The sequence below is a fragment of the Saccopteryx leptura genome, chromosome 12 (assembly GCF_036850995.1).
Source record: "Saccopteryx leptura isolate mSacLep1 chromosome 12, mSacLep1_pri_phased_curated, whole genome shotgun sequence".
Taxonomy (NCBI): domain Eukaryota; kingdom Metazoa; phylum Chordata; class Mammalia; order Chiroptera; family Emballonuridae; genus Saccopteryx; species Saccopteryx leptura.
The window spans coordinates 39,875,453-39,892,995 of record NC_089514.1 but is presented as its reverse complement, the minus strand read 5'-3'; the positions used below and the strand labels follow the sequence as shown (position 1 = coordinate 39,892,995).

The 17,543-nt window shown below is 40.2% G+C and overlaps 1 protein-coding gene across 1 annotated transcript in view; it reads left to right on the top strand.

Annotated features, from left to right (window-relative positions):
• Nucleotides 1-12,486, top strand: part of SAMD9 (sterile alpha motif domain containing 9) — a 28,573-nt gene extending 16,087 nt beyond the window's left edge. The window contains exon 3 of the mRNA XM_066354363.1: nucleotides 6,445-12,486. Within this exon, the coding sequence (XP_066210460.1) occupies nucleotides 6,453-11,213 (4,761 nt within the window). The 5' untranslated portion in view covers nucleotides 6,445-6,452 and the 3' untranslated portion in view covers nucleotides 11,214-12,486. The remainder of the gene's footprint in view (nucleotides 1-6,444) is intronic.
• Nucleotides 12,487-17,543: the final 5,057 nt, after the last annotated feature.

Below are 17,543 nucleotides of genomic sequence, written 5' to 3'. Positions count from 1 at the left end.
TATCTTGCTTTCTGTTAGTTTTGTGTCTTGTTTGATCCTTCTCTTTCGTTTTTCTATCTTTTGTTTTTATTTGGTTGTATTCCATACATCTTTCCTCTGTTGCTATCTCTTTTATCTCATGTGCTTCTGTGGTGGTTTTTTCAATGGTGGTTACCTTTGAGTAATGAAAAGGGTCCCTACCCTGTTCATTGTAGCGAACTATTTTGTGAGTACTTTTGCACTCCATCGTCCTTTGCTACTGTTAATCTCCATCTTCTCCCCCTCTTTCTTTTTGTTGTTGTCACAGTTTAAATTTGGTTTTATTGTGTTCTTCTTGGAGCTTTTACTTGTGGCTCTGTTTTTTTTTTGTTCTTTGTATCTGATTGGAGAACCCCCTTTAGTAATTCCTGGAGTGGGGGTTTTCTGATGATAAATTCCCTCATCTTTTCTGTATCTGTGAATGTTTTTATTTCTCCTTCATATTTGAAGGATAGCTTTGATGGGTATAGTATTCGTGGCTGAAAGTTCCTCTCTTTCAGGACTTTAAATATTGGGGTCCATTCTCTTCTAGCTTGTAGAGTTTCTGTTGAGAAATCTGATGATAATCTAATGGGCCTTCCTTTATATGTTGTATTCTTCTTTTCCCTGACTGCCTTGAGAATTTTTTCTTTGCTGTTGGTTTATGTCAATTTCATTATGATATGCCTTGGAGTAGGTTTGTTGGGGTTAAGAAAACTCGGAGTTCTGTTTGCTTCTTGAACTTGAGGCTTTAGTTCTTTCCACAGTCTTGGGAAGTTCTCATCTATTATTTGTTTGAGTATGTTCTCCATTCCATTTTCTCTCTCTTCTCCCTCTGATATACCTATTATTCTTATGTTATTCTTTTTGATGGAGTCAGATAATTCTTGTAGGGCTACCTCATTTTTTTTAAATTTTTGAGTCTCTCTTCTTCTCTCTGTTGTGCCTCAAGTTGCTTGTCTTCTATTTCACTAATTCTCTCTTCTATCTGACCTGTTCTATTAGCTAAGCTTGTTACTTCGTTTTTCAGCTCGTGAATTGAGTTTTTCATCTCTGTTTGATTTGTTTTTATAGTTTCAATTTCCTTGGACATATATTCTTTGTGTTCATTGAGTTGTTTTCTGAGCTCCCTAAATTGCCTTTCTGTGTTTTCTTGTATATCTCGGAGGATTTTTAGGATTTCTATCTTGAATTCTCTGTCATTTAGCTCCAAGGTTTCCAATATATTAAATTTTTTCTCCATAGATTTTTCCTCATCTAGCTGTGTTACCTCTCTTTCTTTTGTATCCATGATATTCGATTTTCTCTTCCTTAATGGCATCTGAGGGTGGTTTTGTTGATAGTATTAATGAGATTTAATAAAGAATAAAAAGTTAAAAAAAATAAAAAAAAATAAAAAAGTTTTTTTTAAAAAAAAAATTAATAATGAAATAAAGAAAAAAAAATTAAATAAAAATTAAAAAAAAAATTATTCCCCCCCTCCTTTTATCCTCTCCTCACCTCTCCCCTCTTTGTTGAGAAAATCTTGTGGTGAACTGTGAATTATAACAAACAATGCCTGTGATGGAGGGCCTGAATTGAGGAAAAGTAATAAAGGGGCAAAAAAAAAAAAAAAAAAGAAAGAAAAAGAAAAAAAAAAAAGAAAGAAAAAAAAGGGGGTATGGACCCACAAAAAGCAAATAAGGAAAAAATTTGGGTCAAGAATAAAATGATTTGCTTTTAGGTGTTGGTTGTCTAAGAGTTATGATGAGAGGAATAAGAGGAAAACAGAAAAATGGGGGGACAAATTAAAAAATTACTATTGTATTTAGTGGTACAAGAACTAGATAAAATGGAGAGCCAGGGATGGGAGCACTGCTAGTGAGTTAAAAAGGTGAAGTAAAAAAAACCCCAAAATGCCACAAACATAAGTTTGAGTCCCAGATAAGATAATTTGTTTGTAATTGAGGTTTGAATGAGAGGAGATGTAAAGGAGAAAGGAAGAAACTAATATAGAGGGAGAAAAGAAAGAGAGAGAGAGAAAAAAAGAGGGAACCACTAAAAGAAGAAAAAAGAAAGGAGAGAGAGAGAGAGAGAGAGAGAGTTAAGGGTTTTGGAGTGCAACTCTCATAGAGAGAAAGGAAGAGGAGAGAAAAGATAATGGGAGATGTAACACTTATGGGCAGTGTAGTTCAAGGAGAGGAGAGAGTAAGTCCGGCAGAGAGTTAATCGGCCAAATTGGAGGAGGAAAAAAAGTATCAAGAATGAAGATAAGAGAAACAGATGAACAAATATAATAAAATGGGATAGGTTATAAAGTCTGCAGATTATTCTTGATTTTGAGAGGTTATCTTCTTGCTTTTTCTTTTCTCTCCCTCTTCCCGGTCGGTGACTCTGTACCCCGGGTTCTGCCCCTTTGGCACGCTCAGGTAGAGGTTTGCAGTTGATAAGTCTCTATGGCAATGTCATGTATTGTGCTTTAGTCTCATTGGCAGTCGAGGCTCATTAGCATTTATAGGCTCCGACAGTGAGAGAGTCCGTGTTCCTGGAGCCTTTCTCCTAGTCTTTCCTTCCTCAATTAGTAGCCTGATAATCCAGCTATGGGGTTGCTGCTGCCCCTGCCTGGATAGTAAGAGGCTCAAAGAGCTGGCAATTCCCCACTCTATTTCCACTCAGCACAGGGCTCTGGGTAAGGCTCAGTCAGTCAGAGCTGCTAGCATAATCAGGCGGGCTTTCAGCCCACTCAAAGACCTCTGGCTCTGCCACTCTGTCCGGTAACACAGGCAAGTGCCCACTTCCGGGGCGCTTGGAGGAAACTCTTGCTCAGTATCTGCGTGCGCAGACCAGGATATCCGGCCAGCAGTCTCACGCTCTGAGTGAAACCCCCAACCACATGGAAAAGTTGCAGCGTTGGAATTGGTTCTCGCTCCATTCCCGTGCGCGGCTTTTGCAAGGCGCTGGGGCGGCCCGAGATTCCGCTTTGGCCCACACAAAGGCCCCTGACTCTGCCCCTCTGTGCGATAAAACAGGCGCGCACTGCCGAGGTTCTCGGAGGAATCTCTCACTCACTATCTGCATGCGCGTGCAGACCAGGATATGAGGCCGGCCGCGTTTCCCTCTGAGTGAAACCCCCACCAGCACGGAAAATTTCCACCGTTGGAATTAGTTCTCGCTCCCTCCCATGCGCGGCTTTCCCAGGGTGCTGGGGCTGCCCAGAGATTCTGCTTTCGGCCCACAGAAAGGCCTCTGACTCTGCCTCTCTGTGGGGTAACACGGGCACCCAGTCCCGGGGCTTAGGAAGAAATCTCTCTCCCACTAACTGCGCACCGACCAGGAGAACGGGTAAAATGGCTGCTCTGCTTGTCTTTCTTTGTTTGGGTTTGGCGTGAGTGTTAGCTTGTATTGCCCGGGTTGCCACAGGATCAGTTTTTCCTCGGCTTGGATCTCCGTGCCACAGCCTGGTTCGGCCGTTTGTGCCGCGGCCTGGATCTATTCACCCCCTTTGCCCGCCTCAGTTTCTATATTCACAGTTACCAGAGAAAGCCGCCCTGTTTAGGTTAGTGAGGAAGGCGGAGCATTTCTTACTCCCTAATTCCTTCGGGGTTTGGTTATATATTTAGCCAATTTTTCACTCGACCATACCTTCGGGTGTATTGCGAAGCATCTGGAGGCTCCAAGTATAGGTTTTTCTGTTTCTGGTTGAAGATCTTGTTGAGTTTTGGGGGAGATTTATTGGTATCGCTTCTTACCCCGCCATTACTCTGACGTCATCTCTAATTCATTTTTTTTTAATAAGGCATTAAATCTTCTAGGTTTCTTATTGTCATAGTGTTATAAGGGAGTCAAATTTCCATCTATTTTGCCTATTTTTCCCTATTTTGTAATACTCTAGGTGTAATATATGTTTTTATTCACTTTCTATGCATACAGGAATTATTAACCAAATAATAGCTTTAACTTTGGACCACTGATCTGGAATTTTTATGTCTGAAAAGGAAAGTAAATCCTAATCTTGATGTTGTATCTACCACTGGGAGGCAATATTCCTTGTGTATTATTTCATGGAAGTGGGACTATATAATCTATTTACCATAATTCTCCAAGCTTACACCCTCTATTAATTTGATTTATCCATGAGGGATTCATTGGAATAGTTAACATTTTGGAGCTATATCTGGATTATACTTAGAGCAGACTATCACTATTTAGGGTTTGTTTTTCTAACCATTGCTATATTTCTGTAATAGATTACCATGAATTTTCCAGATGGTAGTCTGCCAATTTGCAGACCAAAGAGTAATGTTACTTGTTACTACTGCCCAGGAATCAGCTACAGCTAGTGCTCGACTTACGACCATGATTGGTTCCGACAGACTGGTCATAACACGATTTGGTCGTAAGTTGAGTAGGCTATATGTCCAGTACTGTGAAATGATGTTATAAAAATCTTTAAGTCATATTTTATCATAATTTTCTTTCATTATTGTTATATATCATAATTTTCTTTGTTCATTTTATGCCATTTGTATCATCTCTACACCATTTTGTTTCTTAGTTTTACATTCATCAGGTTTAAGTAAAACACTGCATTACCAGTACAACTGGTTTAATATTTGCAAAAACAATTTCCTTTTGGTAGACATCTTGGGAAGGGTGTGATGAAAAATATCCAAGACACAAAACACAAATTGCTATACTGAGTCTGGGATAACAGTTGAAATGGTGCACACGGAGATGGTAGTGCTGCTGGAAGCTGGTCCATACTGTTGTACGCCCAGCTGGGCAACGCTTGCGCTGCCAGATGCAGAGCAGTCATGGCTAGCGATTGTGGTCATAAAGTCGAATGGCTGTAAGTTGCACAGGTTGTAAGTTGATCAATATTTGTATTATCAATTATTATGTGAAAACTAATATAATAGTAACCTTCAAGTTCACTACTCAGCAAGCTATCTCAGAAGTCATAGAACAGAATGTCTTACAAACCAAAGAAAGATGCTTAAGGCACATGCCTTATTAAATCAATTTAAATACACAATAAAAAGAGGGGAGAAGATATGGGCAACACACTTTGGATAAGATATAGGAGGGGTAAAAGGATTTATTACCTGAGTTATGTGAGCTCATATATCATCTCTTCCTCTCTGCTGCATCAGAATTCTACATTGATTGTGTAATTTTGAGAACCGTAATTGAGGTCTGTCCAAGGAGGATTAACATAAAGAAGATACACTGGGCCAATGACAGGCATGTGCCCTAACCAGAGAAATGCAGAGACATGTATGCTTGACCACAGCTATAGCTCATCAGTTACCTGATAAGCTACTCTGGATTTTGTTTATGTATCTTTAATAGATCAAGGATCAAGTGGGTGTCACCCAAGTAAGACCCAGTTAAGACCTCAACATTAAGTGCTTCAATTGTGTTAAGAATATTTATTATCTACTTGGCCCTTCTGTCCCTTTGTGTGTGTGTGTGTGTGTGTGTGTGAGAGAGAGAGAGAGAGAGAGAGAGAGAGAGAGAGAGAGAGAGAGAGGGAGAAAGAGAGAAAGAGAGAGAGACAGATAGGGACAGATAGGAAGAGAAAGAGATGGGAAGCATCAACTCTTTGTTGCAGCTCCATAGTCTTCTCAGTTGTTCATTGATTGCTTTCTCATATGTGCGGGGAGGGGAGGGCTACAGCAGAGCGAGTGACCCCTTGCTCAAGCCAGCAATCTTGGGCTCAAGCCAGTGACCCTGGGCTTCAAGCCAGTGATCTTTGGCCTCAAGCCAGCAACCATGGTGTCATGTCTATGATCCCATGCTCAAGCCAGTGACCCGCGCTCAAACTGGTGAGCCTGCACTCAAGCCAGCGACCTTGGGGTTTTGAACATGGGTCCTCTGCATCCCAGTCCAATGCTCTATCCACTGCATCACCTCCTGGTAAGACTGTACCTTCCTATGTTTAACATTCATATGCTCTGTATACTTTACACCTATCATAACATGTTTCACAGTGATTTGCTTCTATACTTAGTTTCATATGAGCTCCTTAACTCATTTATCTTTCTCTATTTCATTTCACATATCCTTCTTTGTTTCTCTCATTTTCTATAGAAGAACTGAGTATTTTAAAATAATACAGCTAACACACATTATAGCAAACAACCATTAATGAGGATGAAGCATATCTGTATATACTGATTGGAAGTATACACAAGACACTGAATAAAGCAAGGTGATGAGAATTGTGTATATATGCTGTCATTCATGTGGGGAAAACAGTGCTTATATTTTGGTAGCATTTTTCTGGTAGGATACAGAAGAGACTGGTAATGGTAATTTCCTCTCAGGAGGATAATTAGATAGCATGTGTAGTCTTTTCAACTTTTAAAACTGTATTAAGACCTACATATTAACCATTAAAAATTTAGTTGATTATTTATAAATTTACATATAAAGTACTAAATTATTTCTCTTTTTCTTATACAGATATCAGAATGGAAGCACTAAACTTGCCAAAAAATACAGATGACTGGACAAAAGAGGATGTAAATCGGTGGTTAGAAAGTCATAAAATTGACCAAAACCACAGGAGAATCTTGATTGCACAAGATGTAAATGGAGCAGTCTTGAAATGGTTAACTAAAAATCACCTCATTGATATGGGCATAACACATGGACCAGCTATCCATATAGAACATCTATTCAAAGAATTGCAGAAAATAGCCTCTGAAGATCCTATTCAGACATGTAAAAGGAAAAAAGGCAATAAAAATGTTAATAAAACAAAAACTTTGATGCAAGAGGAAAATGAAGAAACTTCAAAGCAAGAACAAAAGGATAAAGAGAAATCAGATATGGCTAATGCCTCTACAATGAGTACAGTTACTAAAGTTTCTAAGTCACTGAAAAATGAGTTCATAGAAGATGAAATAGATGATACAAAGAAAAAGCAGCCATCCACAGAACCAACATGTGCACCCTACCCTTTTGATAAATTCAATGAGCCATACTGTTACAAACTGAATTTTTGTCTACCACCTGAAACAGGGCCTCATAATCTCATTGATCCAATACATGAATACAAAGAGCTCACAAATACAGAAAAAGCCACAGAAGAAGATGTTAAAATGAAATTTAGCAATGAAGTTTTCAGATTTGCTTCAGCTTGTATGAATTCAAGGACCAATGGTACCATTCATTTGGGAGTCAAAGACAAACCCCATGGAAAAATTGTTGGTGTGAATGTCACTAATGTCACCAAAGAAGCCTTCATTGACCACTTCAATCTGATGATCCACCAGTATTTTGAAGACCATCAAGTCCAACAAGCAAAGAAGTGCATTCGAGAACCAAGATTTGTAGAAGTTTTACTACCAAACAGTACTCTGTCTGACAGATTTGTTATTGAAGTTGATGTCATTCCAAAATACTCTGAATGTGGACATGATTATTTCCAGATCAAAATGCAGATTTGCAACAACAATATATGGGAACAAAAACCAAATTTCTCAGTCTTTGTGCGCGATGGGGCCAGCTCTAAAGATATCATGAAAAAGAATACAGATTTCAAAGCATTTAAACTAGATTTAAAAACAATGGCAGAGTCCAGAAAAGAAGCAGAAACAAAATGCAGAGAAAAGACAAATAAAAAGGAGAGTGAGGGACCAAAGCTTATTAAATTGTTGACTGGAAATCAGGGATTGTTAGATAATTCATACTATGAATGGTACATTCTTGTAACAAATAAATGCCATCCTAATCAAGTAAAACACTTAGATTTTGTAAAGGAAATCAAATGGTTTGCGGTGTTGGACTTTGATCCTGAATCTGTGAGCTACGGTATAGTCAATGTTTATAAAGAAAGCCGAGTAGCAAACCTTCACTTGCCAAGTCTATATGTAGAGGAAAAAACCACACCAAATGAGAAGATTTCTAGTCTGAATCTTTATCAACAACCCAGCTGGATTTTCTGCAATGGCCGATTAGACCTTGACAGTGAAAAATATAAACCTTTAGATCCAAGTTCCTGGCAAAGAGAAAAAGCATCTGAAGTCAGGAAATTGATATCATTTCTTACACGTGAGGACATAATGCCAAGAGGAAAGTTTTTGGTGGTATTTCTATTACTCTCCTCTGTGGATGACCCAAGAGATCCCCTTGTTGAGACCTTTTGTGCTTTCTACCAAGATCTCAAAGGAATGGAAAATATATTGTGTATTTGTGTACACTCAAACATATGTCAGAGATGGAAAGATCTACTTGAAGCAAGATTGATGAAAAAACAAGACGAATTATCAAGCCAATGTATTTCTTCTTTAAGTCTTGAAGAGATAAATGGCACTATTCTTGGACTAAAATCTGTGACTAAATCTGTAGAGAGACTTCTGCCATCTATTGGTTCATCTACTGTCCTTCTGAAAAGGGAAGAAGATATCATGGCTGCTCTGGAAATTCTCTGTGAAAATGAATGTAAAGGAACACTCTTAGAAGAGAACAAAAATAAATTTCTTAAATTCAAGGCTTCAAAAGAGGAAGACTTTTATCGAGGTGGGAAAGTATCATGGTGGAACTTCTACTTTTCTTCTGAAAACTATTCTTCACCTTTTGTCAAAAGAGATAAATATGAAAGACTTGAAGCACTGATTCACCACTGTGCAGAGTCTTCTAAACCAACATGTGTCAGAATTATCCACCTGTATCATCATCCAGGTTGTGGTGGGACTACCTTGGCAATGCATATTCTCTGGGAACTAAGGAAGAAATTCAGATGTGCTGTGCTGAAAAACAAGACAGAAGATTTTTCTGAAATTGGGAAACAAGTGACTAATTTAATTACTTATGGGGCAGGAAACCATCAGGAATACTTACCTGTACTGCTTCTTATTGATGACTTTGAAGAACAGGGTGATATCTATCTTCTGCAGACCTCTATTCAAACAGCTGTAGCCAATAAGTACATTCGATATGATAAACCTCTAGTGATCATCCTAAATTGTGCAAGATCACAGAATCCTGAAAAATGTGCAAAGATCTCAGACAGTATTGCCCTAATACAACAGCTATCTCCAAAAGAACAGAGAGCTTTTGAGATTAAACTGAAAGAAATTGAAGAACAACATAAAAATTTTGAAGATTTTTATTCCTTCATGATCATGAAAACCAATTTTAATAAAAAGTACATAGAAAATGTGGTCAGGAATATCCTGAAACGACAAGATATTTCCACCAAGGAAGCAAAGCTCTTTTCTTTTCTGGCTCTTCTTAATTCATATGTGCCTGACACCACTATTGCACTTTCTCAATGTGAAAAGTTCTTAGGAATCACACACAAGAAGGCTTTCTGGGGAACAGAAAAGCTTGAAGACAAGATGGGCACCTACTCTACAATTCTGATAAAAACAGAGGTGGTGGAATGTGGAAACTACTGTGGGGTGCGTGTTATTCACCCTTTGATTGCTATTCGCTCACTGGAAGAATTGAAGATAAGCTATAATTTGGATAAAAGTCAAATTGTGCTGGATATGCTAACAGAAAATTTGTTCTATGATACTGGTATGGGAAGAAGCAAATTTCTCCAAGATATGCAAACACTGCTGCTCACAAGACAGCGCAATGAACATGAAGGCGAAACAGGAACTTGGTTTTCCCCCTTCATTGAAGCATTACATAAGGATGAAGGGAACCTAGCAGTTGAAAAAGTATTGCTGGAAGGTATTCATCGGTTCCACCCAAATGCGTTCATTTGCCAAGCCTTAGCAAGACATTTCTACATTAAAGAGAGGGACTTTCTCAACGCCCTTCATTGGGCAAATCAAGCAAAAAAGATAGAACCTAGCAATTCTTATATCTCAGATACACTGGGTCAAGTCTACAAAAGTAAAATAAGATGGTGGGTAGAGAATGAAAGAAACAGGAACATTTCAGTTGCTGATCTAAATGAACTTTTGGATTTAGCAGTAAATGCCTCAAACGCATTCAAAGAATCTCAACGGCAAAGTGAAGACAGAGAGGATGAGGGGACGGAAAGGTTTTATCAGAAGTCAAAGAGGCGGTATGATACTTATAATATTGCTGGTTATCAAGGGGAGATAGAAGTTGGACTCTACACAATCGACATTCTCCAGCTTGTTCCTTTTTTTGACAATGCAAATGAACTATCTAAAAGAGATCTGATCAATTTTGTATCGGGGAGTACTGATATTCCTGGGGATCCAAACAATGAATTTAAACTAGCCCTCAAGATCTTTATTCCCTATCTAACTACTTTGAGATTTTCTTTGAAAAAATGCTTTGATTTTTTTGATGATTATTTCATCCTTCTAAAGCCCAGGAACAATATTAAGCAAAATGAACAGTCCAAAACGCGGAGAAAAGTGGCTGGATATTTTAAGAAGTATGCTGATATATTTGGTCCCTTAGAGGAATCCCAAAACAAGAATCTCAGATCAAAGCTTAGTTTGCCACTTCAACTAGAGCTGTGTTGGAGAAGCCTAGAATGTTTAAAAGCAGACAAGTTTTCTGGGCTCCTGGAATACCTTATTAAAAGTCAAGCAGATGCTATTAACACCATGGAAGATATAGTGAAAAAATACATTTTTCTCTCTGAACAGTGCACTGTCAGATTCCAGACAAAGGAAAAGCAAAATTTCATCTTGGCCAACATCATTCTCTATTGCATTAAGCCTACCTCCAAAATTGTGAAACCAGCTAAATATCTGAAAGATCAGCTTCGAGAAGTTTTGCAACAAATAGGACTGACTTACCGATTTTCAGAACCTTATTTCCTAGCTTCCCTCTTATTCTGGCCAGAAAACCAACAACTAGATCAAGATTCTAAACAAATGGAAAAGTATGCTCGATCACTGCAAAATTCTTACAGGGGGCAATACAAGCATATGTATCGAATGAAGCAACCAATTGCATATTTCTTTCTTGGGAAAGGTAGTAGTATGAACAGACTTGTTCACAAAGGTAAAATTGAGCAATGCTTTGGAAAGACACCTGATATGAATTTCTGGTGGCAGAGTGGAGATGTATGGAAGGAGGAAAAAGTCCAAAAACTTTTGCTTCGCTTAAAAGGACGAGCTGAAAATAATTATTTATACATAGAATATGGAATGAATGAAAAAATCACAATACCCATCACACCTGCTTTCTGGGGTCAACTAAGAAGTGGTAGAAGCATAGAAAAGGTGTCTTTTTACCTGGGATTTTCCATTGGAGGCCCACTTGCTTATGACATTGAGATTATTTAAGAGCCTGATCTTCTCCTTCCAGGAATGTGGTCTAAACATCACCTTATTTTTTTAGACCCAACACCTTTACTTAAAATTCCTCTTAACTATGAGTCCTACACAGACTGTGATGAAAAATAAAAATGTGAGAAACATGGAAAGTATCAAATATATTCCTGGGTTTGGATAATACATCAAAGACAAGATAAGAAGGAGCTAGGGATGGAATGAGAAGAGGTGAATGTAATCAGCAAGCCACACTGAGCCCAACCACTTTTCTCAATTACCCAACCAAGGTATGGATTGAGGAAGAGTGTCTCTTTTCTTCTCAACTGTAAAAACTTTTTAGAATAGAGAAAAATAGTTATGATTCTAAGACATTACAATATCTGGGAAACCATCTCATTAAAAAAAAAAAGAATGGAAAGAAAAATCCCCTTAAGAAGGATCTTTGAAAGATGAGCAACCAATTCTCTGAAGGTCATACCCACAGAAGTCAGCGGATCTTAGCAAAGTAGGCTGAAGAATTAGACTGCCTCTTCATGCAGTAGGAGGCAGTTGAGCAAAAGTGAAGGGAAAAAGTGAATTTACAGACCTCTACATAAACAATTAAACAAAAACATACCCAAATTCAAAAGCTAATGAATAAAAAGGAAAAAAAAACTAATTTATTCCCCATCTAGGGAATCCTAATGTACTGGCAAGATAGACATATAACCTATGCTTGGGATATGACAGCCAGTGAGACGTAATCAAAATGCAATTTTCCTCTAATAAAATTATGGACATGGACAGTTATTAGTGGCTGCCAGAACTGATAAAAATCTGATAAACAACTTTATAGCAGATGAATCAGACTTTCCTATCCAGATTGATATTCACATTGCAGAGAGAGCCTGACATTTCGGGACTATAGAAGCACACACATCACTCGTGACATAGTCTTGCCAAATAAAACTGAATCTGATCAAGCCTCTGGATCTTTCTTCCAATTGAAAAGAAATACATGTGTTGGATATGCTTCAAAGTAATTGCAAGTGGAAGGTGTGGAGATGGTAAAAAGAAAGCGAGAAGCAGTGTAGCTATAAGACTGGACCTGAGTTAACAACTGCTATGTGATGTGTATATGGGAGTTTATTACACTCTTTTCTCTGGGATGTGCTTTTGAAATTTTCTGTCATAAAAAATTTCTAAAACAAAAGATGCAACTTGTTTGTGTCTTCACAGTTCCATTCAAATTTTTCACTAGAGATGGCGTGAGGGAGGGGTTCTCTTGCTCCTGAATAAAATTTCAGCTCCCTAACTTACCAGCTCACTCTTGGATTTAAAAAAAAAATCCTCTGGTCAAACACAGTCTCAGTTTTAAAAACTAAGAATGTCCAGTCAGTTTCTCCTGGGGCTACTTTCACTCTGCCCCAGGTTTCAGTCTACTCTGCACAGGACTCTCTGTTGGAGTCCTCTTGCCTTACCAGGTGATTCTGTTTAACTCAAATCCAACCAGCTTAGACGGGTACTCTCTCTCCCACGACCTCCCGTAGGTACACAGGAAATACTTATGGATGTTTTCTTCACCATTGGGAGGGAGGTACAGCCAATCTCCAGTCTTGGGAACAACACACTCCATACAGTCAGGAAGGCAGAAGTCAGCACTCTACATAGACCTCCTGAAGTCCCCCTCCCACGTTCCCCAATCCACAACTCCTGCTCTCTAGGCTGCAGATGATCTCATGGTATCTGGTAGAACTTTTACTAAAAGAACCTCTTCATAAATGTCTCTCTTCCTGAATGCCAGCAACGGGCAAACTACAGCTCATAGGCTGAATCCAGCCTGTCTTTTAAATAAAGTTTATTGGAATACAGCCACAATCATTTGTTTAAGTATTGACTATTGTAATGCCAGTGGCCAAGGCCAGGTTCACATTGGATTCGGGCAGACAGCAGAGGAACTGCAGAGCTGGAAAAGGGTTGAGCCATTCTGTTTAATAGTCTCACAGTGGCCGGACAAGCACACAGGCAGGGGAAACTGCCTTTCAGGCAAACAAACAGCAAAATGGCCCTCACAGTGGCGGGCAGGCAATTGCAATCCACCCGAGTGCAAGTGCCCATAACCTTATACAGGCCATACACACGCTGCGCTGCCACATGCTCATACACTGATCAGGCAAAGTGCTTTCACCTGGTAACCCCACAAGTAAGCCTAACACAGCTGCCCCACATTCCACCCCTTTAGGGTTGCTTGCTTCACAATCTACATGACATCAGAGAATACAGCAACAGCAAAAGTTACACAATAATTACAAAGGTGTCCTTCACAATGTCTCCCTGAGCACTTTGCCCAAGGTGCAAACTGGAGGTCCACCTCCAACTCCCCACCCTACAGTGCCAACAAGGCCACTCGTCGTAGGGTGGACATGTATAGTCCAGGGTCATGTCCATAGAGAACAAAAAGTTATGCAACTGGGTGAGAGCAGCTTCCTAGTGGAGGACGGCCTCCACAGGTGCCACGCCCCCCCCCACCAGGATCGTTCATAGTACTGTCCATGAGTAACATGTCTATCCATCAAGGGAGCCAGTGCCCCTCTCTGGTCACAATCCAAAAGCCAGTCCATGATAGCCCAGCTGTCTCTGCAAATCACCAAGGTAAAGGTCCATTACAGGCAACTAGCCATACTGCTCTTTATTATGGACCTAAGCACCTTTACACAGTGTGCCGTCCATTGCCACAAGCCCCATCAAACCCCTCAGCAAGCTCACAGGACCTGGCGGGGTCAAACACATTCAAGGCCAGTGTTGCCTTAACAGTTCTCTCTGCTGCTGCTGCTGTATAAAAAGCGTCTATTACCTTTTAATGCCAGCACCTGCTAGATATCAGAAGGGGTGCAGTGGATTGCCAATTTCACATGGGGCCTTTGACCCCCGCCTGTCCCTGTCAGATGGGTCCCTTGCCCTTCACCCTATTTAAACTGGGACAATGGGTATTGGGGTCTATAACCTGAACGCCAGCCATTTTCCTGGCAGATGCCAGGGCTACCTGCTTCCCCCGCTTTTTCAGCACCTGGAACTTCTGTTCTGACTCAAGCTGCTGCCAAAGCTCCAACAAGACTTTATTAGGCTTGCCGTACAATTTCTCTCTATCTGCTCTGGCCACAATCAAAACTACCCACATCTGTGTTTGGGTAACTTGCAAAGGCACGTTTCTCTTCTTATTTGGGGAGCAGCACAGGCCGCAGCCTTCACAGCCTTATGGTCCATCTCTGTTCTGGAGAGCATGGTGCCATCCACCCCTATGTCCCACAGCCACACCAAGCAGGCTGACAGGGGCTCAGTGGGTTTCTGCCTGAATTTCACCCCCAACTCCATCAGCTCTCCCCGGGTGTAGGGCTGGACCACAGAGTGCTCCACCACCTGGAGAGGAGGCTGTGGCTGCCCCTGAGGGACTCTTGACTGCTGGGTCTACCTTCTTGGCAACCACCAGCTGGGCTCTGAGTCTGCGGACGGCAGTTGTAGCCTGAACCTACCCTCAGAAGAGGAGTTGGAAATGCCTGCTCCACCGACTCAGAGCTGCTCCACCAGCAGGAGTGCAGTGCCATCTTCCACGCCTGCTTCAGCTTCCGCGGCTGCTGGCTCTCGGCCTGAAGCTGACTCTCGAGCTCCTGAACCCACAGTTGTTTCTCCAACAGCCATCGCTGCCAACATTCAGCTTCCAGGGCAATCTGCAACTCACAAAACCCAATTCCATCTCCAGAGACTGCTCCAGTTCCAGGGATCATTGGGGCTCAGCCTGCACCTCACACTGTAACTCTCGGACCTGGTCGGCCTCCCTCTGCAGTGCTCACTCTAGTTCACACCATTGTTGGCACTCAGTATGCAGCTCATCCTGGAGCTTCCGACCTTGCTCAGCTTCTTGCACAGAGCTCTTGGTTTCTCCTGGCAGGATTGTAAAAAACACCCAGCCCACAGTCACCAACAGGAGAGCCACTGGGAACAGCCACTCCTCTACTCCACCCCTCAAGGGTGTTGGCAGCTCCATACCAATCTGCTCCAAACCCTGCCCACTACACCAGATGTAATGCTGGGGGCCGAGACCAGGAAGGTTCACATTGGATTTGGGCAGATGGTAGAGAAACTGCAGAGCCAGAAATGGTTGGGCCATTCTGTTTAATAGAGACTCACAATGGTGGACAAGCACACAGGCAGGGGAAACCACCTTTCAGGCAAACAAATAGCAAAATGGCCCTTCACAGTGGAGGGCAGGCAATCCACCATCAGCAACTCCCCTGAGCACAATTGCCCAAAAGCTTATATAGGCCATACACACAGGGCACTGCCACGTGCTCTCGCACTGATCAGGCAAAATGCTAACACTTGGTAACCCCACGAGCAAGCCTAGTACAGCTGCCACACAACTATTTACTATAACAAAAGAGTTGAGTAGTTGCAACAGAGACCATATAGCCAAGAGAACTAAAATATTTACTATCTGGCTCTTTATAGAAAAGGGTTGCCAACTCCTGCTCTATACTTTCAATTCTTATGTCTTTTTAAATTTTTTTAATCAATTGATTTGAGAGACTGACAGAGAAAGACAGAGAGAAAAAAGTATTCATTTGTTGTTCCACTTAGTTATGCATTCATGGCTGGGTCCCATATGTACCCTGACCAGGAATCAAACCTGCAATGTTGGTGTTTCAGGCCAATGCTCTAACCGACTGAGCTCACCAGACAGGGGCTCTTATGTCTTTTTTGTCAGTCATCTAATTGGTTCTTAGATATTTATTTTAAAAATCTGTATTTTGGTTTATCATTTAATTTGGCATCTGATTTCTATTTTTAATTCTATTTTTAATCACTTTAGGGCCAAAGTTAAAACATAACAACCTTTTAACAAAAAATTCATTTTTCACATTATAATAACCCAGGTCCACTTTTCCAGGGAACAGCACAGTAATAAATGTATGTGGGTTTTCATTTTGCAAATAAAAACATAGCTGAATTATTCTGGATAAATAATTCTCTTTACCAATTTAGCTTTATATTTTTCTTAAGTCCATAGAAATTAGACTTGAAAAATAAAAACTTGGAAGGTGAGATTTAACTATTGATAATCTACTCTTCCATAAGCCATCATTTCTCAATTAAATAGACCCCCCTCAAGAGGTCTTTCCAATTGCATGTTCTATCTCCCAAGTTAGATAGAGCCTAGAATGAAAAGCCATAACTTTTTTTAAACTGGTCCTCTTGAAAATCATTGATTACGTAATTTTAATAAAGCAGTTTCCTGTATGACCAGGCAGTGGCACCGTGGATAGAGCATCGTACTGGGATGCAGATGACCCAGGTTTGAAACCCCGAGGTCGCCAGCTTGAGCACGGTTGAGCATGGGTTCACCAGCTTGAGCGTGGGGTCACTGGCTTGAGTGTGTGATCATAGATATGACCCCATGGTTGCTGGCTAGAAGCCCAAGGTCACTGGCTGGCTTGAGCAAGGGGTCACTCAGTCTGCTGTAGCCCCCAGTTAAGGTACATATGAGAAAGCAATCAATGAGGTGCCGCAGTGAAGAATTGCTGCTTCTCATCTCTCTCCTTCTTGTCTGTCTGTCCCTCTCTCTGCCTCTCTGTCCCTGTCACCCCAAAAAATGAAAATAAAATTTTTTTAAAAAGCTGTTTTCTAACTTCAGTGTTCAAAAGGAAATATTTTTTAACACTCCCAAAACAAATGGTGGTCTAAACAAATTAGCTCTGGAAACTATAAAATTCTGCTTCTGGCTATTTGGAATGTAGATTAGCAAAAAGCTCTCAGAAAGTAATACCAATGAGAAGATCATTTATTAAACAGACTAACTTATTTCTCTTAAACTATAGTCTTATTCTTGTATTATTTTTATATCCCTTGCTCTTCCAATGGCATCCCTGCTGCACAATTTGAAACATATTAGAAAAGAGATCATATGCATTGAAATATTTATAGATTTTTTTCACCTTATCTGCAAAAAAACACAGCTCCAATTAAAATATGTATACTATTCTTCATCTATTTTGCCCAACTTGATACATAGTCTTAATGTAACTTCTATCAAGATTCCAGCAAGATTCTTCATAGATTTCACAGACAAGATTACTGTAAAATTTATATGGAAAGACAAAGGAAGTAGAATAGCTAAAACAAATTTTTAAAAGAAAAACAAACTAGAGAAATCAACACCTGATTTCAATGTTGTCCATATGTATAATTTTGTCATTTCAAAATTAATGGAGAACAGATTATTCGTTGCCAGGAGTTAAGTTCCAGTGTGGAAAAGTAGGGAGAAAGATGGGTGTAGTTATAAAACAGCAATAGACATGATCCTTGTAG